The 27,244-nt window shown below is 40.0% G+C and overlaps 1 protein-coding gene and 1 long non-coding RNA gene across 6 annotated transcripts in view; one reads left to right on the plus strand and one right to left on the minus strand.

The window, feature by feature from the left end:
- The window catches only part of BBS9 (Bardet-Biedl syndrome 9), a 461,967-nt gene that overhangs the window by 100,702 nt on the left and 334,021 nt on the right, over nt 1-27,244 (minus strand). For 2 of the 5 annotated variants that reach the window (XM_043508762.1, XM_043508760.1), the window contains one exon: nt 12,100-14,830. The exons of the other annotated variants lie outside the window; for them this stretch is intronic. In XM_043508762.1, coding sequence (XP_043364697.1) covers nt 14,826-14,830 — 5 coding nt within the window. In that variant the 3' untranslated portion in view covers nt 12,100-14,825. Of the gene's footprint in view, nt 1-12,099; nt 14,831-27,244 lie in introns of those variants that run through there. 5 annotated transcript variants of the gene reach the window in all.
- LOC119850825 lies at nt 8,854-17,310 on the plus strand. The gene is made up of 3 exons (XR_005291043.2): nt 8,854-8,896; nt 11,025-11,178; nt 15,370-17,310. It is a non-coding gene; the product is annotated as an uncharacterized LOC119850825 (long non-coding RNA).

Here is a 27,244-nt window from a genome sequence, read left to right on the forward strand (position 1 = left end):
CAGGAAATGTAAAGATTGCACCATTTCAAGTTGCAATCTGAACGCTGGTGTGTTTTGAATGCAATGTGCAAGATGAATGCTCTGAGGCCAGACAAGACAACAACCAGTGCATGCCTTCTCTGGCTAGAAAGGCAGCTATTTATTCCAAGACGGAAATAATTAATAAAACAAATAAATCCAGGACACGATTTCTAATCTGGAAACCAAACTGAATCACATGATAGATTGGACCGACACAGTAAAAAAAATGGACAGATCAGAAACTTTGTATGACTGGGGAAAAGAAAATGTCTACATTCACAGTCCCAAAATAGTTATAAAAAACAGGTAATGTTAATTAGATAGCAATGTTAGAATACCAAGTCTGGGCAAATGGTATAAGAACTCTGGGCCTTCCATCTGGAGCAGAAGACAAGGATTTAGCTGAGTTTTTAAAAAAATTGTGCCTAACTTTAACCCTGGATAAAACTGTGGGTTCAATCTACATCAAAAGGCCCTACCAAATATACCGTACATTTTGAATCTCATCATGATACCACTCAACTCCCTATAATCACTTGCAGCATCTTTTAATCTAGGAATAGAAAGAGGGTCTTAGAAGAAGGGAGTCGAGAGAGACAGGCACTAGGCAAAGAGAATCAGATTTTAATCTCTCCTGATATAGGTACCTTGACCCATGCTAAAAGAAGGCAGTTGGTACCAATTAAAGATCCTTCCTACAGGAAAAAATAGAAACAGCTTTTCTATATGCATCAAAAATGCAGATTTATCATCAGGATTGACAATACTTTTCTTTAACTGAGTTTTTGTGTGGATTCCATGTGAAAACATGTTAGCCAAGGTTTGTCGAAATGATAACAGATTTCAGGAAAACTTTTTGGCAAACATGGCCTTAAGTTTCAGCTTTTTAACTGAAGGATTTGCTTAACTCTATATATAGAGAAGAGGGTATGGTTTAATTAGTCTGTGCATAGTGCTAGGAATGCACAAGACCAGAGTTCTAACAGCAGCTTTGCCAGAGATTCCCTTTGCAGCCCTAGGCAAGTTGCTTAACCTCTCTGGTGACTATCCTAATGGGGGAGGCCAAACTTACTGACCCTTCAAGCTGCGTATGACAATCTTCACAAGTTCTAGAGGCAGGACTCGGGGTTCAGCCCAATACTTGAAGCCTGCCTGGGCAGATGTGCCCCATGGGCTGAAGTCCCAAACCCTCCCCCCCCCTGCTGGGCAGAAGTGTGGGGGGGCACAGGGATGTGGGGGTCATGTGTCCCCCCCAATTTTTTGCCAGGCTTTGCTGGCCCAACTCAGTCTTATGGTGCTGCTGGGCCCCCTCCCTATACAGCAGCTGATGAAGTCAGCAAGCTAGGAGCTGCAGCCATATGCAGCTGCAGAGATAGGCATGGGCAAACAGCTGGGAGCTGCAGGGAGAGCTGCTGCTTTTGCTACTGCCTCTCCCCGTGGAGCTAAAGTAGTGACCAATCCCTGCAGTTCCCAGCTGTTTGCCGCTGCCTCTCCACAGGCAGCTAACACCTGAGGGGCCGCTGAGGGTAAGAGAGGGGCCATGACTCAAGCTGTTGCAGGGGCAAACCTTGAAATTGTGCCCCTCCACTCTTAGCAGGCACCAGTCATCTCTGGCAGAAGTCCTTCACCCCACTACCCTGATGCAGGGCAGAAGCCCAGAGCTCCTCCCCAACTCTGGTAGGAGAATGGAGCAGGGGTCATAAAGGGCTCCGTGAGCCATACTTTAACTGTAAAAGAGCTGCATGCAGCTCGCAAGCTGCGATTTGGCTACCCCTGGTATAGATACTTCACAGCACTATTTTGAAAATCAATTAGATAAGGCCCATAAAGAGCTTTGAATATGAATAGTGTTAAATAAGCATTAAGAACTAATATTATTAGAGAAACCCTTTCTCATCCTCAGTGAAAGGTGGGGGGCAGGCCAGGACATAAAGAGTGACTGTTTTTTTGTTTTGTTTTTTTTACTTTGGAGCAATGTCAAATTGTTGGGATTTTGAAAATTTACTACTAAGTAACGGCAGCAAACTGAGCAATGCAACCAAATGGTTACCATTGTTTATGGGGGCTTAAGGTCTGTTTTGTACTTGTATTTTATCAATGTTAAGAGTCATAAATAAAATCAAATATTTCCATTCAGCTGAAGATGTTGCAATTAGCTGCAGTAATGGCAGCTTCGGGCAGGATTTTGAAATAATCTTCTTAATAGAAAATTCTAAGCAAAGCTCCTCTCTTTGATATTATTGTGCTGCATCAAAGTAAGAAGTGCATTAAATCTGACGGCTGTAAATATTTGGTCATCCCTAAAAATGCAGGAATTGAATAAACGTTGTACGAAGAGGAATTGCACTTTAGTGGGGGAAAATAATTAGGTCTCAGCTTTTATATCTGATATTAAGGTTACCGTGCCTGCTCTGTTGATGCCTGATTATTACTCAGGACATGTAATAAGCACTCCAAGGGCCTTAATGGGCTTTGCATCAGGCCCTTAGTCTGTTCTCATGGCTAAATGATACATTAAAAGATCCTGAACCACACAATAACTCCAGGCTCAGAAAGAGCTTCAGTTCATTTTTAATGGCTTGATTTATCCTGATGGGTGTGAGGTATAATAAGCAATTCCCAATGATTTCATTAGGAGCTGTGAGTGCTCAGCAACTCTCAGGATCAAGCCATAAGTCATTGGAATGGGCTAATGACCTGGCAGTTTCAACACAGTATCAAAGCATATGACTCTGCTTATCACATAGAAGGCTGTCACCACATGAGGCTAACGTGATACATGATGCAAAGATTCAGAAAAGACTTTGAACCGTTTGCTCTTTAGGTTTGATTTTTTCTGGGTACGTGAGCATCAGCCCTATTATGTACTTTCTTCTGCTGTCTAAATGGTCAAAAAGAACCTAAGACCATCAGGCAATCCTCAACCACTTTAACCAATTGTATCCACTTAACAGTAGTTCCATCAAATCTGCATATCCCCTTCTTACTTATCAGAATGTTATGTAGGACTGTGTCAAAAACCTGGCTGAAGTCCAGGAATATTATGTCCACTGCATTCTCCCTATCCACCAAACCAGTTACCCTGTCAAAGAAGGGTTGCCAATTTCAAGCTGACTTGGCATGATTTGTTCTTAGTAAATCCATGCTGTCTGCTAGTGGTCACCCCTTCATCCTCCAGGTATATTAGCAAATTGAATGTTTTACACATTGCTCTAGTAGCTTCCCAGGCTCACTGGTCTATGCTTCCCTGGAGCCGCCTTTTTCCCCCTCTTAAAGATGTCCACTGTGTTAGCCCTTCTTCAGTCTTCTGGGACTTTTCCTCTCATCCACGCATTTGTAAATATTATTGCCAGTGGTTCCAAGATTTCTTCAGCTAATTCCTTCAGTACCTGTCTGGCCCTGCTGATTTCAATTCATTCAAATTGGTCAGAAGGTCTCTGATTAGAAGTAATGGAAGAGGAGAAGGACCTTGGAGTATTGGTTGATCATAGGATAACTATGAGCTGCCAATGTGATGTGGCTGTGAAGGGAGCTAATGCGGTTTTGGGATGCATCAGGAGAGGTATTTCCAGTAGGGATAAGGAGGTTTTAGTACCATTATACAGGGCACTGGTGGGACCTCAACTGGAATACTGTGTGCAGTTCTGGTCTCCCATGTTTAGAAGGGATGAATTCAAACTGGAGCAGGTACAGAGAAGGGCTACTAGGATGATGCGAGGAATGGAAAACTTGTCTTATGAAAGGAGACTTAAGGAGCTTGGCTTGTTTAGCCTAACTAAAAGAAGGTTGAGGGGAGATATGATTGCTCTCTCTAAATATATCAGAGGGATAAATACAGGAGAGGGAGAGGAATTATTTAAGCTCAGCATCAATGTGGACACAAGAACAAATGGGTATAAACTGGCCACCTGGAAGTTTAGACTTGAAATTAGACGAAGGTTTCTAACCATCAGAGGAGTGAAGTTTTGGAATAGCCTTCCAAGGGAAGCAGTGGGGGCAAAAGATCTATCTGGCTTTAAGATTCTACTCGATAAGTTTATGGAGGAGATGGTATGATGGGATAACATGATTTTGGTAATTAATTGATCTTTAAATATTCAGGGTAAATAGGCCTAATCCCCTGAAATGGGATATTAGATGGATGGGATCTGAGTTACCCAGGAAAGAATTTTCTGTAGTATCTGGCTGGTGAATCTTGCCCATATGCTCAGAGTTTAGCTGATCGCCATACTTGGGGTCAGGAAGGAATTTTCCTCCAGGGCAGATTGGAAGAGGCCTTGGAGGTTTTTCGCCTTCCTCTGTAGCATGGGTCACGGGTCACTTGAGGGAGGATTCTCTGCTCCTTGAAATCTTTAAACCACAATTTGAGGACTTCAATAGCTCAGACGTAGGTGAGGTTTTTCGTAGGAGTGGGTGGGTGAGATTCTGTGGCCTGCGTTGTACAGGAGGTCAGACTAGATGATCAGAATGGTCCCTTAGTATCTATGAAAACCAGGTTTACAGAAAGAAAAGGAGTACTTGTGGCACCTTAGAGACTAACAAATTTATTAGAGCATAAGCTTTCGTGAGCTACAGCTCACTAGTGAGCTGTAGCTCACGAAAGCTTATGCTCTAATAAATTTGTTAGTCTCTAAGGTGCCACAAGTACTCCTTTTCTTTTTGCGAATACAGACTAACACGGCTGCTACTCTGAAACCAGGTTTACAGAGCATCTGTGAAATCAGAAACTACAAAGTCATCTGTTAACAGCATTTTAAGTGATTTCATTTTGGATAGCTAATGTGAATATGAATGTTAATGGACTACATGGGTTGTGGTACAGTGCAGTCTATTAATGCAAAGGCCAGGCAAAACACAGGTACCATTCATGCCAAATATCTCACTTTAACTTAGGTCTTTTGCAGAGTAAAGACTCATGCTTGAATATGACCATAAGAATGGCCATACTGGGTCAGACCAATGGTCCATGTAGCCCAATATCCTGTTTTCTGACAGTGGTCAATGCCAGGTGCCCCAGAGGGAATGAAGAGAACAGAATCATCAAGTTATCCATCCCCTGTCACCCATTCCCAGCTTCTGGCAAACAGAGGCTAAGGACATTTCAGAGCATGGTTTTACATCCAAAACCATGCACAAAAGGTGTTCAGCATTGAGAGTCTCACACTTGTGCACTCACTCTCTTTCTCTCACTCTGGCCAAAATGAGTCAGAGAGAGTGACTTTTTAGCCTAGTGATTAGAGCACTGACCCAGGAGCTGGGAGACCCAAGACTCTGTCCCCCGATAGAATGACTTTAATTATTTGTTCAGAGTGCAACTGCTTCAACAGGAGAGACTACCCCAAATCAGAGTATCCCATAGCTCAATGGTTAAAGCACTCACCTGAGAGGTGGCAGATCCCTGTTCAGATGCCTTCTTCCTTTCAGGGAGAGGGGAACTTGAACTGGGGTCTCCCACATCCCAAGTGAGTACCCTAGCCACTGAGCAAAAAGTTATGAGTGAGGCCCTCTGACCATGCCTACCAGATCAGGCCATGCCACGTGTGACTTAGGTGGCCGAATGCTTGTCTTCCCCGATTGGTGAATCACTTTGGGGCTTAGGTGGGATACAGGCATTCAGGTACCTAGAAGGAGGCAGTATTGCACATGCTCAGAAGCAGAAATACATGCACTTAAAGAACTTTTGCAGCAGAAATTTAGATGTTGAGTGAGTTTAAGCATTTCTGGGGTTCAGTGGGAGTTTTGTGTATTGCAGAGGTCCCAAAAATGGGATTTAGGTGCCTAAAACTGGGACTTAGGCATCTAATTCTTTTTGATCATACAAGCTTCAGTTCATCTACTATTTCAGGTTTTAGCTCTCAGAATTCCAAAACAAAATAGCTCTTCAAGAATCTTTTAATTTAAAAATTAAAAGAAGACTTAAAAGTACATTTTCCAAATTTTTAAAATGTTCTTACGCATGTAAGTGCAACGCAAATTAAAATTAACACAAATACTAGGTGCGTGCAAAATGAGTCTCTTATGGAAATAAATGTTAAATATGATTATTTTCAAAGTCATTTTGAGTTATGAAATTTGTCATTTTGAGTTGAAATGAGTTAATCTTAAAAAGAGATCTGAGAATTGGATACAATTTCATTGTTAATTTGATAGTCAGGTTTTCTTTTCCCAAACTAACATGTACATTTTCAGGCAAAACCACCTCTTTCAAGTTTCTCAGGCTAGGCACCCAAAAATGGAGGCACTCAAAATTACTTATTACTTTAGATTGAAGTCATTTACTTATTACTTTGGTTGAATTAATGTGGAGGAGACATTTCTTTCAGAACACAGCAGAGGAAGTGATAGGATATCTAGATCCCCAAATAATTTTCTTCTCTGGAAGGGATAAACTACACAATTTTTATCATCAGCTTCCAAAGATCATGAACCAGATTCTGCCAACCTAGCCTCCTGATATCAATGGCAAAACTCCAACTAACTGCAAAGGGACAGGATTTCACTCATAGAGTAATACATTACTCCATGACCAGCCCCATCGCAATTAATTCAACAAGGTACTACTCAAAAAGAATACAGATGGTAGAAACTGGTCCAAACAGCTATTTTTGATCCTCAAGGAACTGTCACTATTTTATTTATTCAATGTATTTATTTATCATTTAAAGTTTGTTATTTTAGGACATGAAATCATGTGAGGGAGGTAGCATGGTCTACTCATTGGTTCTAACAAGGCAACAAGGAGTTGTCCTGTTACATGGGTTCTAGTCCTGTCTCTGCCACTGACTTTGTGTGAACTTGCATGAGTCACTTAAATTTTGTATCTTAGTTCCTCCTTTTGTAAAATGAGAGCAGTATAACTTATCCATCTTTGTAAATCTTTGAGTTCTCTGGATGAAAGGCACAATATAAGTAGGCTTGGCAGAATTCAATTTTTATTTTTTTTTACAATTTCAATGGGTAATATTGATGTTTATTTTTAAGCATTTTTCCTGATTTTTATCTATTTAAATTTTTACGGTTCCAGGAAATTATGGGTTTTAAGCATTTTTTTCTATTTTTATCAATATGCATTTTCACAGTTGCAGGATACTATGATGGGAGGGCAGACTAATTATTTAATGGGAGTAGATTTAAAGTTGAGGCTTTATAACCGTTCAAACACAAATTTTCAACATCACATGTCAAAATACACAAATTAAATATCCTTAATCTCTCATAAGCGCCAAAGCAGCATTTTGTTTACTTTTCCTCTCTGTAAATTTTCGTTATTATTAATGGAAATAATTTTCGTCGGTTTGCATGTGTATGGTAAAACTGACATTTACCGACATTTACTGATAAAAATGTAATCCTTCCAAGTCTAAATCAAAGTGCAGCCTTTTGTTATTTATTAAGGGAGCTATGTACCACAGGCCCTCTCACTGTTATTTGCTCCCCTTTCCCTTTAAATCTATCATGAGAATTATTGATTAATAACCACATCACCTTCAGGCTGAAATATAAAATCAATATAAATATGCCTACGTCCCACAAATCATCTGTCTTAAGCAGTGTGTTACCTAATTTTAGCTATTTAGCTTAATGCACCTCCACTTTAGTAGTTTTTAGTTGTCTAAGTGAATACACTTACCTTGACCAATCATAATTCTTGTGGGTGGCATGTTGGTGTAAGTGCTGAGGTGCTCTTAGTTGTTGTTTATGAACTGCTCAGAAGTCATTACAAAGATCAACTCCCTCTTCTTTATATTCCAAAACTTGCAAACTCAATGCAGATTTCCAGCCCAAATGCTAGGACTAAAAACTGAACTATTGTCTTAAACTGCAGGCTATTTATAGTAGCTCCATAGGGCAGCTGAACAAGGAAACTGCATCAACCAGGGCAATACTTGACAGATCACTCATGAAAACATCAGAGACTGACTGCTTTCAGCAACAACATAAAGACTGGTTTCAGAGTAGCAGCCACACATTCACTCAAAGGGTTTGTTATTAGGATGACTGTTACTCCAGATAAAGAGTGTGAGCTGCTGTATATGGTTATTCCATACAAACAGCAAAGATCAAAAAAGGTGCAATGTTAACATTTACTTTAGCAAGTTAAGATAGGTGATTAAAGATCCACTCTTTGCAGATAATAAAGGCAAAGCATGTTCAGAGACTGATGAGAAGAGATGTTGGAAAAAAACATGCTAAATTTTAAGAGAAACAAAAGTCACCATCACCAGATGACACAGACATCCACAAAAATTGCTTTTGTCCATTTGCCAATTATTAATTTCATTTTTGCATTGCTAGGAGTTGAAAGCCACTACAGAAAAACATCTGCATGTGTGCCTTTCTCAAGTACAGTTCTTTCTATAGGAAAGCAGTAATGTAGTTAATGAGTTTCATTCTAAAAGGTAGGTTGAAGGGATGAAGTGGGCCCTAATTGCGAATCTGGATCCAGACTGAAATTTAAAATCTCCTAAGATCAAAAGCAATGCAAGCATTTGTGAACACAGCAGAAACCTGGTGGAGAGTGTATGTTTATCTCTGTGATTACTAGACATTTGTTTTCTGTGAACTTTAAATGTAATGACTGCACTATCTACAGAGAGGCACTATTTTATGTTCAGTTTAGTACAGACTGACACAGGTGCGCTCTTGTCATAAATATAAAGGGAAGGGTAAACACCTTTAAAATCCCTCCTGGCCAGAGGAAAAACCCTTTCACCTGTAAGGGGTTAAGAAGCTAGGATTACCTCACTGGCACCTGAACAAAATGACCAATGAGGAGACAAGATACTTTCAAAAGCTGGAGGGGGGAGAAAAAGGCTCTCTCTGCCTGTGTGATGCTTTTGCCAGGGACAGAACAGAAATGGAGTCTTAGAACTTAGTAAGTAATCTAGCTAGATATGCATTAGATTCCTTTAAATGGCTGAGAAAATAAGCTGTGCTGAATGGAATGTAGATTCCTTTTTTTGTGTCTTTTTGTAACTTAAGGTTTTGCCTAGATGGATTCTCTATGTTTTGAATCTAATACCCTGTAAGGTATTTACCATCCTGATTTTACAGAGGTGATTCTTTTTACTTTTTCTTCTATTAAAATTCTTCTTTTAAGAATCTGAATGCTTTCTCGTTGTTCTTAAGATCCAAGGGTTTGGGTCTGTGTTCACCTATGCAAATTGGTGAGGATTTTTATCAAACCTTCCCCAGGAAAGGGGGTGTAAGGTTTGGGACGATGTTGGGGGGAAAAGACGTTTCCAAAGGGGCTCTTTCCCAATTATATACCAGTTAGACGTTTGGTGGTGGCAGCAATCAAGTCCAAGGGCAAAAGGTAAAATAGTTTGTACCTTGGGGAAGTTTTAACTTAAGCTGGTAAAAGTAAGCTTAGGAGGTTTTCATGCTGGTCCCCACATCTGTACCCTAGAGTTCAGAGTGCAGAAGGAAACTTGAAAGCTTTCTTATGGAGACTTCCTATTTGTGGTCTTAATATAAAATATACTAGGATACAGTAGCGGTAATAAGCAAGTAGTGCAGCACTGGTGGGTTCTAAATGCTCAAAACCCCAAAATGGCTTGGGATCAGGAAATTCAGGGATTAGGTAGATTTTTTTTCAAACCCAATTGTTTGGTTCCTGTTATTTACTAGAAGTATTCAGATCCCATTGACAACACAGAAGGTACTCAGCACATTGCTGGATCAGGCTATTAGCATACTTGGTAGTAGGCTGCCAACCCCCCACGATTGGCCTGGAGTCTCCAGGAATTAAAGATTCATTTTTAATTAAAGATTATGTCATGTGGTGAAATCTCCAGGAATATATCCAACCAAAATTGGCAACCCTCCCTGGAAGAAAACAGATTTTTAAAGAAATAGAGATGGCTATGAGGACATTTTTTCTAAATTTTTATACAGTAACTCTGCAAATAGATGAGACCAAAAACAAAGCCAAGGAACATTTGGAACTTTGGGAACTGAGTGTCACCACAATATCATTTGGGAAAGTATGAAATGAATTGACTGGCTGCCTTGCAAGTCTCAGTGCAGCTGATGATTTTAACAGGTGTCTTAACTACTTTTGCTGCCACACTTCCCATTGAACCAGCTCTGTTTTGACTCTTATGTGAAAAGCAATAAGCAGTGCAACACCCCCACCCCCAATTATTTAAACAATGTTGGCTTGGACACACTGCATAGTTAAATGGACTTTATTGGACTTAATTGCTTTGGATTATACCTAGAGAAAAATTATAGTTATAAACACGAAGGAAAAAAATATACACGATTAGCTGAACTGGAATTCTGATGTCAAACTACCATCAGACAGATCTGTGAAAAACAGAGTGTTGATTAGCAGCCTGATCATATCCAACATTAAAAAGGAAATTTATGGTATAAATTCCTTCTCGCACTGTGTGAGATACTGCAGTTAGCTTTTCATATATCTAGCTAGCTAGCTATATATGGTTTCATATACTAGTAGTATTCAGAGCTCTGGTGCATCCAAGGCACTTCAGATAGCACTGAAGATGTGTGAAATAAAGATTTCCATTAAGCAAGAACAGAAATTGATTCTAGCTTCTTTTTTGTTTTGTTAGTCTATTTAAACTAAAAGTTTTGTTTCCAATTAACCACATACCAGTGAAAGTTGCTACTGTACAAGAACATTAGTACTCTTATTACAGGAGCACTTAGATGCACCAGTCAGGGATCCAGGCCCAGCTGGGCTAAACCCTGCGTGCGCACGCAATTTAAAAAAGACAGTTCCTGCACCAGGCCTTGATTCAGCAAAGCATTTCTGTATGTGACTAATGTTAAGCACATGCCTAAGTTCCATTGGCTTCAGTTGCTTAAATGCTATGTTGAATAGGGAAGAACTGCTGAATTGAATCTCCCAAAGAGCTAGTCATGTAGTATCATGTCAGAAAGAAAATATATAATAGACTAGAAAGGTCTGGCTTTTCCAGTAATTGATAGCTAGTAAAAAGTTATTTATTTTATACTGTTGTTGTTTTTAACAGCTGAAGTAATGGTTGAAAACAAAACCCAAGACATCTCCTACGGCAGAAAAAATACCAGATGAACATCACACTTTATAGAAAATCTTGTTACAAGTCATGAGAATAAGGCTGTAAAGATCACAACATTCAGTTCATTCAGGAATACCTCAAAATGGTAAGGTTTTATATTTTAAATTTTACAAAATGTGCAATTTGTAAAATAAATACATAGAAACTGTGCCAAAATATGCACAACTCAATACTTTATGAAATGCATGATAATTATGAATTAGCTACTAAATGAGATTTAAAGAAAGTAGCATTTGGTATACTATAAACAACTCCACAAAGAGGAATTGAGCAGTTTGAATTGGGAGAGTGAAGTGTCTCATTTTCCTTATATAAAGGAATTCTTCCAATTTTCAAGGTTACACGTTCTTCAAATGGATTCAGTTCTAATAGGGAAAGTCTAACGTGCTTTAGCAAATCTAGAGAGGTGTCTGATATCCACTTATTCAAGATTCATACAAACAGAGAGTGTGGACTAAAAGGTATTCTGCATGATCACATCTACCTTTGCATGGGAGGATTAAATACTGCCATTTTTAATTGCCAGTGCTGGGGAGATATTAAGGTCATAAGTGTTCATCTCTTCTCAACTTTTATGGAAACTTCCTTCTAAGAGAGATAAAAAGAACACTAGATCCCAAGCCCCAGCTACTTGAGAACATCACCATTCACTACAGAAAGCAAGAATGAACTGCTGTGACACAGCATAGTCTTTCCACCATATTTAACTTTCTTCTTTCCTCCCCCAACTAATGTATGGGAACTCTTCTAAAACTTGACTTGATGACATAGGCACTCTGATTCCTTCATACAATTACTGAACATTAGATCTCCCTTTATGGCTCTTTAGCCCCCTCAGATATAAATCTTGTATTTTACACCCAGACAATATGGATGCCCAAACTCTGTTCTGCAAGAATGTTAATAAAGAGATAGCCCTAGCCTCAGGATCTACTTGAATTGCTTACCATATGCTGATTCAACAATTCCCATTGAAGTTTTTCCATTGACTTCAATAGGTTTTGGACTGGCCTCCAAATCTTCGCAACCAATAATCTAATGCTTTTTTTTTTTTTTTTTTTTTTTTTTTTACTAAAACATGGAACCTACACACCGGTCAGATACAGTACACTGTTCCTTTTGAAATCTTTACTGCTGCTGCACAATCATCATGTAAGATGATTTGTTGAACACTGAAAACTCAAGCTTATATTACAAAGCTTCAAGTAACAGAAAAGGCCACAATTAAATAGCCTTATTCACTATTGACTACACAAGAAGCTAATCAGATCTTGAGGTTTAAAGTCAAATGCAATGCAAATCTTCTCTCACTGACACTTTCAGAGAAAGTAATTTAGCTGAGCTGATATTTATTTAATTTATGGGCAGCTGATTAAACACATATTATAAATTTGTCAGTTTTGTCACAGAGACTGTTATTCTTGGTAATATAATTGTCAAGAATCATACATGCATGATATAGTCAACCTTCAGCTACACTGCTGCTTGCAGGAAGATAAAGTGTCAAGTGGTGTTTTGACTACATAGCATTTCCTGTATACTCGGGAACAACAGATCTTTTCCCGATAAAGGACTACACATAGGAAAGCACAGAATACTGGTAGAAATATGGCTTTATGAAGAAGTCAGACCTCTGAATCAGTATTTTTTCCTTTACATAGGACTTTGTGTATAGCACTATTTCAAAGAGTGCTAAATATGAAACCCAGAAAGAGCATTTAAAAAAGAACATTGTCTGTAAGCAAGGCAAAATTTGAATGTTTTGCCTCTACCATATTTAAAAACCATAGAGATTGATCTAATTGCCATAGAAGTCAAAAGGAGTCTTTCTATTGAGTTGCACAGGACCAGGCCCATTCCCATACTGATGATTAACACTGAGTGATGGAGGGAACTCTGCTGGTGGTGAACTTGTGCAAAATTATCTAGATTTTTTTTTATTATTTTTGCTTGTTCCCCCACCAGTAGGACTTAACTTTTCCATAACAAGGAAGGATATTATTGTATGTAGCTACAATGTCATTTATGGTTCCCTTTAAGACATGTCTGTCTACTTTTCACAGAGGAAATCAACCACCAAAAATATTCAGTCTGAAATAGCGCCATGTGAGAAAACACGCCATATTCAAAACAAGTGAAATATCAGTTTTGCTCATCAATTGCATTTTACTAGTTTTATGACAAACCACATTTTGAAGTTGTGTACACACTAGCTGGCAAGAAGCTGACCATAACTCATCAAGAAAAACATAAAAATGCCTAAACACTCAACTGATTCTCAGCAGCTGTATTTAAAAAAATAAACCAGCACTGCAGCTGCTCAAATTAAAATTAAATGCTGATATTTTAAAAATTATGTAGTACTTGGAAAATCATTATGAAACAGAACAAGGCAGAGCACAGCAATGGAAAACAGGCTGCAATCAATGCATGTGGATCTCACCTTTTCACATATTTTTCCTAGATAGTTCTTGCTGCCCTGCTCCTCCCAAAACTCCTTCTCTTTAATGCCTCATTTGTTTCCTTCTCTGTTTCATATCTTCTTGAAAACTTCCCTCAGACTTGGAATTCCCTCCCATTTCTTGTGGCCCAATCAACCTCCATCTCTTAATTCAAATCCTTCCCTAAAACTCATTTCTACCATAAGAGCTTTCCAACAATAATCCACCATGAATGTGCACACACAAAAAACAATCTAAAAAATAAATCTGGACAACTAAGAGATTAGAACCCCAAAATAAATTTCTGAGAGATGTCTGTCAATGGGACCACTGGTGTTTAAATATAAGCATGCATACATGTTTTTGCAGGATTGGGGACTTAGTAAACTCCTGGGTACAGGGACCACATCTTCTATGATTATACAGCATCATGAACACTAAGATCAACAAATCATTTTTTTAATTTAAAAAGTAGAGAAGTCTTGAAACAGGCATCATTTGTCAAACATCACAATATTATGGCACTGGAGATAACATGGCAATTTTCTATTCTAAGGACAGAAAGCCTCAATTTAACTAAGATCATGATGTTACCTTTCCTAAAAATGGTTACTTACTTTTTTTTATATCTTTTGTTCTTCAAGATGGGTTACACATGTCCATTCCACTGGAGATGTGTGTGCACCAAGTGCATCAACCCAGAGATTTTTTCCCCCATAATGGCAGCCATTGGGGCAATGCATGTGCCCTGTGTACATTCATGCTCCCAGCTGATGGCATAAATGGCAGAGCTGCCCCAACCCTTCCTCAGTTCCTTCAAACTGGAATCCAGTAAGCACAGACTCCAGTGCAAAAGGGGGAAAGGATGGGTCATAGTGTGAACATGTGCAACACATCTCGAAGAACAACAGTTATAGAACAGGTAAGTTCTTCTTTGAGTGATTCCACATGTCTTTTCCACCCAGGTGACTCACAAATAGTTCAGAATGGAGAAGGGTTTTAGAGTCCATCTGAACAAATACTGCAACACAACTATTCCCAATCTAGCATAATCTCTCAAGATTTGGGAGATACTTTTACTAGTTGTTATGCTATGTACAGATGACCAAATTGCAACCCTGCAAATATCACTGATGGGGACCTGACTCAAGGTGCAGATGATACAGGCTGTGCTCTTGTACAATGTGTTGAAACTCTCTCAGGTACAGGAACTTCAGTGATGTCATGGCACAGCAGTATGCAGGATGAGATCATGAAGATATTCTCTGCTAAGAAACAGGTTGCCCCTTCTTCATTCTGTCAGCAAAAGAAATGAACAGTTATGGGGACACTCTAAACTGTTTAGTCCTGCCCATGTAAAAGGCTAATGCACTGCGGGCATCCATAGCATGGAGACTCTCTTCATCCTTATGAGAGTGAGGCTTTGAAAAAAAGGTTAAGTATATAGAACGATTAAGGTGGAAGTCCAACAGCATCCTTAGTCAGAAATTTAGGGTGAACATGCAACTAAACCTTGTCCTTATAAAAGCCATACATGAGGAGGGTCAGCAAATAATGCTTGAAGCTCTGCTATCCTCCTGGTCAAGGTAATAGCTACTTTCATGGAGAGATGCAAAAATGAACAAGTAGCCATAGACTTAAAAGGTGGATCTATTAAGGCCAAAAACATTCAATTTAGATCCCATGCAGGTGTGGGTACTCTCATGGGTGGACAGAGCCTGTTCAATCCCTTCAAAAATCCTATCATTGGGAAAAAAATCAGATCTACGCTGTAAAGAATGGAATGTGGAAACAGGAACCAAGTGAATGATCAAAGAGCCCTTTTCTCCCTTTAGGTGGAGTAAATATTCCAGAATAAACTGAGGGGAAGACTATGTAGGAGGAGAACGCCACAGCTGGAACCATACAGAAAAACATCTCCATTTCATCATATAATTATTTCTGCTATTCAACAGAATGTTCGGAACGCTCAGTCTACGGAATGCTCAGTCTCCTGAAGTGTTAACCATTGAACATCCAAGCTGGAGACCGGAAGGGTTGGGGTGCAGCATCTGATCAAGGCCAGGCTGGTGCTCTCAGGAGTAGAGTGGTGTGAGCCTCTCTGAGTTTGCATAACCATCTTTGAAATCAAAGTAATGGGTGGAAAGGCATACAGCAGCTTATCCTTCCATTAAAATGAAAGCATCTGAGATAAAGCCCAGACTATGACCTGCTGTGGACCAGAATATAGATGACACTTCCAGTTCAATTGTGTAGCAAACAGATCTATCTGTGGCATTCCTCAAAGATGAGAAATGGACTTGGCTTTGTCTGTTCTGAGGGATCATTAGTGATCCATGCTAGATGTTCTCCTAAAATGATCCGCCAGAGACTCCTGAACACCAAGAGTTGTGAGGTGGTGAACATAATTTGAGGCATAAAAATCCCGAAGTTCCATTGCCTCTTGAAAAACACAATCTGACTTGGCATCTCCCTGCCTATTCTAGTAGAACATAGCAACAGTGTTGGCCACAAGGACTTGCACAGTACACCCTTTGATGCACAGAAGGAAAAGCTAACACGCTAGGTGAATTGTTCAAAATTCTCAAACCTTTACAGGGAGAGAGAGAGTTCTTGATCTGACCAAGTCCCTGAGTCTGGAGGTCCCCCAGATGAGCTCCCCCTTCTAGAGAGGAGACATCTGTGACCAGAATCACAAAGGGCGGAGAGGAACAAAGAGACCCCTTTGCATACAATGGTGAGGTCCCATCCACCTATCTAGGGATTACAAGATACCTGAAGGTGTGCGAGTGAACATGTCCACTGGTTGACAAGATGAACAGTAAACAGACTTCAACCCCTGTATGCCTCTGAGGGGACAGCTAGCTTACTGAGTTATGTGTGCACAAGCTGCCATATGCCCCAGAATTATCAAGCAATTTCTTATTGCTGTGCAAAGATGGCCCTCATAGGCTCAGGCCCCTGGTCTGTCCACTGCCAGATGTTTCACTACACGTTCCTGGATCAAGATCAGCATAAATAAGAAATGCTATGTTTAATACAGTATATAATGGAGTTATCAATCAGGAGCCTTGAAGACAAGAAGCTATTTTCTTCTTTCAAGGATGTACTGCCAACATGTATTAATCATTCCAGTAATGCAAAGTGAATGCAATATAGCTCCAGAAAGCCTACCGAGCACCCTTTGTCTGACTTAATACAATACCTGTACCACCAAAAAAAGTAAATAAAATGGAAAATAAAACGTTATCTGAATTAAATATACCACACACTAAGACTTTTCAAATTACATGATCAAGGCAAATAAGACCATAACATCTACCAATAAAATTACTTTTTACCAAAGCTAAGGTCAGGGGATACAGCAATAAAATGAGGGTAAGCAGCCTTAACCTAAACTTTTGAAAAATAGTGGGGGGAGGAATGGAAACTGAGTGCTAAATTTTAAATAGGCCTCAGTCCAATCTCTCATGAAGTTCTACACCTGCACCTGTAGGAGAAAATTATGGGGTTTAGCCATCTAACTACCTGATCAGCAGGTGTCATCAGCAGTTTAAATGACCAAATCCCAAACTATGTCTGCTCAATTAATTGAGGGAGCAAAAGAATGTGGGTACAACTAAACTGCAGGTGCAAATTCTCCCCTACAAAGTTAGAAGCCATCTTTCAAAAGCAGCCCCCTCAGGGGAAAAGGAGAATTGCTTTCACTTTCCTTAAAATTTGCAAAACAACAGATCTCTTTACCTGCTGCTACAGGGCTTTTCTGTTAGAAGGGAATTTGAAACAAACAAAATAATTCAAAATGAAAAGGACCTATCGGAGGTATGCTAGTAACAGGTATGATTTTTTTTTTTGCTGTATAGCTTTATGATGACACAAATCTGATCTGAGCCAAATTAATCTATAAATCAGATTAAATACTAACTCTAATTGAGGTTTCCACCTCCTGCATTTTGCATTTAAGTCATTAAGTTACGTTTTCCTCCCCCTAGCACAGATGTAATATATTCTCCTTACAAGCCAGCAATTCTATAAACCCATGAATTCTTTAATTAGTCTCTTTGCAAGTCCCAACACAGGCAGTCACACAACCTGTCCAAAGCGAAGAGGAGTAAGAGAAAAAAAACCTCTCTCTTTATCCAACCCCCTAATTTCTGTCAAGTAAGAGCTATGAAGCTATATGGTGAAGTTAATTAATTATAGAGTCAGTTGGGGGTGTTTTTTCTTTTGGTTCCCGGATCTTTTCCTGATGTAGGTCTTTGAACTTCTGCCTGCACTAAGCCCATGAATCAGTGTCATTTACAACATGCATTAAGATAATTGAATGTAGTAAGGAGGAAATGTATACAAGAGAGCTAATATTTCATGTAGAGAGGCTAATTTTATCAATGCAAAATAGACCTCACAGTTAGTGTCTTTGTGTTCAGAGCTAAAAGAAAAGTTACTATGCATCACTGTATAAAAAGAGATTTCTTCCCAATTTTCTTTGTTTTGTTCTTATTGTGATCATTACTTTCCTGGACAATTAAAAAAACCTGAATTCTTCAACAAAGCAATATTAAAATCAACAAATAATGGTACATGGTTTAAGAGAATAAATTATGAAGACTAGAGGAAAAAATGTAAATGTTTTTTATTTTCCAGCTGCAAAATGATTAAAATAATTGTTATAAGTGTGTACACAGGCGCACGTATGAGCACACACACCAGAAATGGAAAATAACCTCTTTCATTCACTAAAAAAACCCAAGGTTTAAAATCCAAAAATTATGGAAAAATAAAAATATATTTAAAAAACCCTAAATAGGTCATAGCTGAGGTTTTAATCCAGGAAACAACCTGCTTTGAATAACTTTATGTATGTGAGTAGTCCCTTGATTTCAACCTACTTGTATGCATAAAGTTATTGCCATGGGTAAGTGTTTGTAGAATAAGGGCTGTAACCAGCTATGCAAGCCAGCTACAACTACATATGAAAAAACAAATCTTTACTTTAGACCTCAAGTTTTATCACAACCCTCAGTAAATAACCCCCAACACAATAAATTGCTTAAAAACTGTATTGTTAGGAAATACCAAGAACATGTTTTAAATGAATAAACTAGAATGATTACTTTAAAATATATATATCAAAAAATTAGACTTGGAAATCTCCATCTTCGGTATAATTTTTGTAACTCCTTTTACCCTTCCGTGAAAATGACATAACAAAAAACCACTGAGCCTTCAATTCAGATAAGGAAAAAGTGAGTTAAAGGAGAGCCTGCCCTTGCATTAAGGAGATGTCATTCTCTTGACAAAGAACTCTGCTTATCAGACAAATGTCCAAGGGAGAGTGCCATTGAAGAAACACTTTCTCCTAAAATAATTCCTGTTTAAAGAAAAGTTGTTTAAATCAGTCTTTTGTAGACGCATAAATCTAAAGAGACATAGCTGCACTCTTACCCCTTCTCCATGGGCACAAGTTCCTTTAAATCAGATTTGAAGAAAACAAAACAAAACACTGATTAGCCAAAAAAAGTATAAAGTAAAAGACAACAGGAGCATAAGAAAGAAGAACAATAAAGATAAATATAACAGGTCTACATCCTACCTGAGCTTACACAAGTATATAAGCAGCAACATGTGTGTATGTTACTCATATATAGAATCATAGGGTGAAATGCTCTTGTGGTTTGGGGATCATCTGCAAGGCCTTCAGCACAACTTACTTGTTACAAAGAGTGCATGCATATGGAATACGGGCAGAAGCCATGTAGTGTAGCCTGTGCACTCCTTATGCACTATGGAAATGGTCCCTATGCCAACTCTTTCATAGACTAGTGCAAAAACCTTGGTGGAGGTTGACTGGAGGGGGAGCAGAGAGTCATAGGATTCAAATTTATGCAGATCCAGAAGCCTCTAAGTGCTAACTGGTAAGGATGGGCTAAAGCTGACATTCCAGCTAACAGAAATTTATTGGAGAAGGAAAGAGGGGCAGTACACCAGCCATACACAGTGGACAGCATGCATTTCACCTCCCCAAACTCTTGACCTGAATGGATTATGATTATATGGTGTTTATCCAAGTGGAATGGATATTATACATACATAAACACACATATAAGAGAAAAGACACAGATGCACAAATCTCTCACAAGGGTTTACTGGGAAAAGAAATGTGGTCATCATCGAAGTCTGCAGATGTACACACAGCCATACCAAGTGAACGCATATTTTGGCCTCAGCTTCAGGTCTGAAATACTTAGATTCCCAAAAAACAAATGTTGAAATCCTGCCAGGGTCATTTTGTAATGGAATGGTAAAGTTATAAAAGTAGCTCAGTGCTATAGCTGGTTGGAAAATGTGGGAAATGCCAACATTTTGAAATTCATTTTTTGTTCCAAGTTGGAACAAAAAGGCAAAATTTCAAAATTTTTCACAGAAAAGAAATCCTGAAAAATCAAAACAGAAAATTTGATTTGGAAACATTGAACTGTTTCATTCCGATGTCAGAACATAACAGATAAAATATTAAATATAACTAATATGGTATTAGAATTAATACAAGTCAAACCAAAATGAAACTAAACAATAATGCCAAAATGAACTATTTCAACATTGAAAAGAAACGACATTCAAAACAATTTATGTTGACAATTTTCTGTGATATTTATTTCAACTAAACTGCATTTTCCAGTAGAAAACTGTTCCATGTAAAATTTTCATAAGAACAGCCACACTGGGTCTGATCAAAGCTCCATCTAACCCAGTATCCTGTCTTCTGAGAGTGGCCAATGTCAAGAGCTTCAGAGGGAATGAACAAAACAGATAATCATCAAGTTATCCATCCCCTGTCGCCCATTCACATCTTCTGGAACCAGAGACTAGGGACACCATCCCTGCCCATCCTGGCTAATAGCCATTGATGGACCTATCCACCATAAACTTATCTAGTTCTTTTTTGAACCCTGTTGTAGTCTTGGCCTTCACAACATCCTCTGGTAAAGAGTTCCACAGGTTGACTGTGCATTCTGTGAAGAAATGCTTCCTTTTGTTTGTTTTAAACCTACAGCCTATTAATTTCATTTGGTGACCCCCTAGTTCTTATGTTATGAGGAGTAAATAATGTTTTCTTATTTACTTTCTCCACACCAGTCAACATTGTGTAGACCTCTACCATATTCCCCATTAGTTGTCTCCTTTCCAAGCTGAAAAGTCACAGTCTTATTAATCTTTCCTCACAGGGAAGCTGTTCCGTACCCCTAATCATTTTTGTTGCCCTTTTTTGTACCTTTTCCGATTCCAAAATATATTTTTTGAGATGGGATGACCAGATCTGCATGCAGCATTCAAGATGTGGGCGAACCATGGATTTATATAGAGGTAATATGATATTTTCTGTCTTATTTTCTAGCCCTTTCCTAACGATTCCCAACATCCTCTTAGTTTTTTTGACTGCTGCTGCACATTGAGTGGATGTTTTCAGAGAACTATCCACGAAGATTCCAAGATCTTTCTTCAGTGGTAACAGCTAATTTAGTCCCCATCATTTTATATGTATAGTTGGGATTATGTTTTCCAATACGCATTACTTTGCATTTATCAACATTTCATCTGCCATTTTGTTGCCCAGTCATCCAGTTTTGTGAGATCTCTTTGTAGTCTACTTTGGTCTTAACTACCTTGAGTAATTTTGTATCATCTGCAAATTTTGCCATCTGTTTATCCCTTTTCCCAGATCATCTATGAATATGTTGAACAGTACAGGTCCCGGTACAGACCCTAGGGGACACCACTATTTACCTCTCTCCATTCTGAAAATTGATCATTTACTCCTACCCTTTGTTTCCTATCTTTTAACCAGGTACTGATCCATGAGAGGACCTTTCCTCTTATCCCATGACAGCTTACTTTGCTTAAGAGGCGAGGGACCTTGTCAAAGGCTTTCTGAAAATATAAGTACATTATATCCACTGGATCCACCTTGTCCACTTCAAAGAATTCTAGTAGATTGCTGAGACATGATTTCCCTTCTATTAACTTCAGTGGCCTTGGATCATGTCCTTATATACAAAAGTAATATGCACCTTAAAATTCAGATAAGAGAAGATTCAGTTACCTATTTATTATCTATAGGCTAATTCCTGGACCCACTGGAGTCAATATCAAAAGTTCCATTAATTTCAAAGGGCCCCACAGTTCAGCCTGTTGGGCCCACTGAAGTCAATAGAAGTTGACAATACGCACCTCCTTGCAGGAAGTGTGTGGAACGTTGAAGGATCTGGTCCTTGGAAAAGAAAGGAACAAGTCTCTTTCTTTCTAATTCTAATATGGATGATGTCAATAACCTGATTTGCTGGAGAAACATTCCAAGTAAATTTAAGTCGTTCTAAATAATTCTCAAATAGATCGAGATATAGAATGAAAAGCTATTTACATAAACTCAAAACACTCAAGTATAATTTGTCTCTAAAATAGCTTGGAGTTTCATTCCAGAGAAGATTAAAAATGTTTATAATTTAATAAGACCTTTTTCTTTAAAGTTTTAATGAATGAAATTTAATATTTGGCAGCCTTTCTTCATTCATACATTCCACTCCTGTGAGATCAGCAGAATAGGAAGAGGGAGAAAAAGAATCATAATTATGCATTTCAAATCATTGGGGTATGAGAAGCAGAGAAATTGTACACACAGGTATGTGCAAGTTCCTTTATTGTGGTTTACACTTAACTAAATACTTGGCTAAATATACATTCAGGCTGCAAACGTTTCACTTAGCACACGTTTTGCAGATTCTGGAAGGGGATTCAAACTTCACTATTGAGTGTTCCCCTCTCTTTTGAATAATCTGATCCCTTTTATTCATAAATAAATTGCATTTTTTTGACCCTTGCAGCACAACAAACTTTTGGCAGCCCTAAAATTCTGCTCCCATGAGGACCTCTCAAGTACTTAATCAACACTATGCACTTACATATTAAACATATTTTAAAAATCACATTATGACCAAAGGTGGTAGTGGGGAGCCCCAGCTAGTTGAGGTAAATAATGATGCTCTGCCTTAACTCACACTGCTTAGGGGTAAAAACAAAAACAAAAAAAAACCCCACAGACTGGCATAAATTTGGGGTAGATTTGAATTGCATGGCTTTCTATATTTAAAATATAGTTATTTGAATATAATTTCCCTTTTATTATTTAAAAAAACAAAATGTTTCATAAAATGTTATTAAACTCTTGTTTCCCATGACACCAGAGGGTCCCTGAAGGAGCTATCAGGCAAAGCTCTGTTGTTATTTAGGACAGCTGTGTTGAAAATACATACAAAGTACGTTAGTATTTAGTTTGGCCCTGATAAATCTTTAAATATTTTTAATATTATTTTCTCTGTCTTTTTATGGAATAACAAGTTGCCAAATTTAATTTTACAACAAAATCAAGTAGAGAAAACAAGCACATAAACAGGGTTAACCTTCATCCTTTTTGGCCTACTAACCATCACATGCCAGAAAGCCTGATTCTGATCTCACTTATACTGATATAAATCTGGAATAATTCCACTTAACTTGATGGAGGAACAAAATCAGTGAGTGGAGATTCCTACCGAGAGTGTTTAGTATGATCCTTCCAACTTAGATATATTTCATGCACCCATCATCATAGCATCTAGATACTAAACCCTGGTCTACACTATGGGGTTAGGCCGCATTAGGTCGATTTTAAAATGAATGTGTCTACACAACCAACCCTGTTCCGTCTACCTAAAGGGCTCTTAAAATTGACTTCTGTACTCCTCCCCGGCGAGGGGTTTAGTGCTAAAATCGACCTTGCTGGGTCGAATTTGGGGTAGTGCAGACGCAATTCGATGGTATTGGCCTCTGGGAGCTATCCCAGGTGCTCCATTAGACTGCTCTGGATATTCAACTCTGATGCACTAGCCAGGTACACAGTACAAGCCCTGGGAAATTTTGAATTTCATTTCCTGTTTGGTCAGTGTGGCGACCTCAGCAGCACAGGAGACCATGCAGTGCCCCCCAGAATCGCAAACAAGCTCCAGCATGGACCTAAAGGGGGAGACTGGATCTGATTGCTGTATGGGGAGAAGAATCTGTGCAGGCCGAACTCCAATCAAAAAGAAGAAATGCTAATATATTTGCCAAAATCGCACAGGACATGGTGGAGAGAGGCTACAACAGGGACACACAGCAGTGCCATGTGAAAGTTAAGGAGCTGAAGCAAGCCTACCAAAAGACAAAGGAGGCAAACAGTCGCTCCAGGTCAGAGCCCCATACATGCAGCTTCTATGATCAGCTGCATGGCATTCTAGGGGGGGACCCTACCACTACCCCACCACCGTCTGTGGACACCTGGAAGGGAGGAGTCTCATGCAACAGGGAGGAGGATTTTGTGGAGGAGGAGAATGCGCAGCAGGCAAGCATTGAATCCGTTCTCCCCGGCAGCTAGGACCTTTTCATCACCCTGGAGCCAATACTCTCCCAATGCAGGATCCCGGACCCTGAAGCTGGAGAAGGCAGCTCTGGTGAGTTCACATTTGTAACTACAGTACAGGACTTTAAAGCAATAGTGTTTAATGTTTGATTTGCCCTGAAGAATTGGGCCAGTACTGCTACTGGAAAAATCTGTTAACGTGTCTGGGGATGGAGTGGGAATCCTCCAGGGACATCTCCATGAAGCTATCCTTGAGGTACTCTGAAAGTCTCTGCAGAAGGTTACTGGGGACGGCTGCCTTATTTTGTCCTCCATGGTAGGACACTTTACCACGCCAAGCCAGTAGCAAGTAGTCTGGAATCATTGCAGCACAAAGCATGGCAGCGAATGGTCCTGGGTTTTGGTTGCATTCAAGCAACATTCGGTCTTTATCTTTCTGTGTTAGCCTCAGGAGAGTGATATCATTCATGGTAACCGGGTTGAAATAGGGGGATTTTTGTAAGAGAAAAGTTCCCGAGGATCCCGTTTATGCTGGGGGTTGTTTGTGCTTGGCTAAAAAGAATCATGCCGGAGAATAACCACACAGTTGGGGGAGTGGTGATGGGATCATCGCAGAGATAGCCATGCGGTGGGGTGGGGGGGAGGTGTGTGCTGCATATCCACCCGAAAACTGCAGCCCCTCCTTTCAAATGTGAAACCCAACCAGCATTGCTTGCTATGGGAAAGGATGGCGCTGCAGTTTGAAACCATTCCCACATGTTACGAAGGCGGAAGAAGCCAACCCTGCATATACCAAAAGGCTTACCATGGCTGCCTGGAAACTGAATTCTGTTGCCCAGCTGCGTGTGATGTGTCACCATACCGGCGGGCGCTCAATATAAAAGGCAAAATTCGACCTTCTATCTAAAGCACATGTGCTGTGAATTGCTTGATTCACTGTGAAAGTCTCTCCCTTTTGTTCTCAGAAATGTATTATCTTAAATTTTACTCTCCCTTTTTATCTCCCCCCAGGTGCAAATGTTTCTATGCTCCCCCATCATCTCTGTCCCTGAGGTTATCGCAGATTAGAAGGCAAAAAAACCACACTCGCCATGACATGTTTTCCGAGCTAATGCAGTCCTCTCACACTGATGGGCATAGCTTAATATGTGGAGGCATTCAGTGGCAGAGGCCAGGAAAGCATTAAGTGAGCGCAAAGAGCAGAGGCAGGAGGCGATGCTGAGGCTAATGAGGGAGCAAACGGTCATGATAAGCATCTGTTGGAGCTGCAGGAAAGCCAACAAGAGCACAGACCCCCGCTGCATCCATTGTATAAAACCGCCTGCCCTCCTCCCCAAGTTCCATATCCTCCTCACCCAGATGCCCAAGAATGGGGGGGGGGGGGAAAGAGGCTCCGGGCATCCAGCCACTCCACTCCAGAGGATGGCCCAAGCAACAAAAGGCTGTTGTTCAAACAGTTTTGATTTGTAGTATGGCTACAATAAGCAATGTGACCTTGTCATTCCCTCCTCCCCACCCCATCCCAGCTACCTTGTCAGTTATCTCACTTTTTTTTAATTAATAAAGAAAGAATGCATGTTTCAAAACAATAGTTACTTTAAAGCTTATGCTCTAATAAATTTGTTAGTCTCTAAGGTGCCACAAGTACTCCTTTTCTTTTTGCGAATACAGACTAACACGGCTGCTACTCTGAAACCTTTATTTCCTTTGTCAGCTGTGATCGAAGGGGGGAGGGTGGTTGGCTTACAGGGAATTAAAATCAACAAAGGGGGCGGGTTTGCATCAAGGAGAAACACACACAACTGTCACACTGTAGCTTGGCCAGTCATGAAACTGGTTTTCAAAGCCTCTCTGATGCCCAGTGCGCCCAGCTGTGCTCTTCTAATCACCCTGGTGTCTGGCTGCTCAAAATAGGCAGCCAGGCAATTTGCCTCAACCTCCCACACTGCCATAAACATCTCCCCCTTACTCTCACAGATATTATGGAGTACACAGCAAGCAGCAATAATAATGGGAATGTTGGTTGCGCTGAGGTCTAACCTAGTCAGCAAACAGTGTCAGCAAGCTTTTAAACGTCCAAATGCACATTCTACCACCATTCTGCACATGCTCAGCCTATAGTTGAACTGCTCCTTACTACTGTCCAGGCTGCCTGTGTACGGCTTCATGAGCTATAGGAGCAAGGGGTAGGCTGTGTCCCCAAGGATAACTATTAGCATGTCAACAAACCCAAAGGTAATTTTTTGGTCTGTGAAGTAAGTCCCTTCTTGCAACTGCTCGAATAGCCTGGAATTCCTCAAGATGCGAGCGTCATGAACCTTTCCCAGCCATCCCACGTTGATGTTGGTGAAACATCCCTTGTGATCCACGACTGCTTGCAGCACCATTGAGAACTACCCCTTGTGGTCTATGTACTGGTTGGCAAGGTGGTCCGGTGCCAAGATAGGGATGTGTGTTCCGTCTATCGCCTCACCACAATTAGGAAACCCCATTGCAGCAAAGTCATTCAGTATATCCTGCATAATTCCCAGAGTCACTACCCTTGACAGCAGAATGTCACCGATTGCATTGGCTTCTTGGATCACAGCAGTCCCCACAGTAGACTTGCTCTTTCCAAATTGATTCCCGACTGACCGGTGGCAGTCAGGTGTTGCAAGCTTCCACAGGGCTATTGCCACTCGCTTCTCAACTGTCAGGGCGGCTCTCATCTTGGTATTCCTGTGCTTCAGAGAGGGGGAAAGCAACTCACAAAGTTCCAGGAAAGTGGCCTTACACATGCGAAAGTTTCGCAGCAACTGTGAATCTTCCCATACCTGAAACACTATGCGGTCCCACCAGTCTGTGCTTGTTTGCTGGGCCCAGAATCTGTGTTCCACTGTATCAACCAGCCCCACCTCTGCCATGATGTCCCAATTGCCACAGCCCATGCTTTCAGGAACGTCTTTGTCCATGTCCTCCTCACAATCATCCTTGTGCTGGCATCTCTTAGCCCGGTTCTGCACGTACTACAGGATAATGTGCGAGGTGTTTACAATGCTTACAACAGCAGTGGTGAGCTGAGCAGCCTCCATGCTTGCCATGGTATGGCATCTGCACGGGTAACCCAGGAAAAAAAGGCATAAAACGATTGTCTGTCGTTGCTTTCACGGAGGGAGGGAGAGAGGGGCGACTGACAACATGTACCAAAAACCACCCTCGACAATGTTTTTGCCCCATCAGGCATTGGAAACTTAACCCAGAATTCCAATGGGCAGCCGAGACTGCAGGAACTTTGGGAT

The sequence above is a fragment of the Dermochelys coriacea genome, chromosome 2 (assembly GCF_009764565.3).
Source record: "Dermochelys coriacea isolate rDerCor1 chromosome 2, rDerCor1.pri.v4, whole genome shotgun sequence".
Classification (NCBI taxonomy): Eukaryota; Metazoa; Chordata; order Testudines; family Dermochelyidae; genus Dermochelys; species Dermochelys coriacea.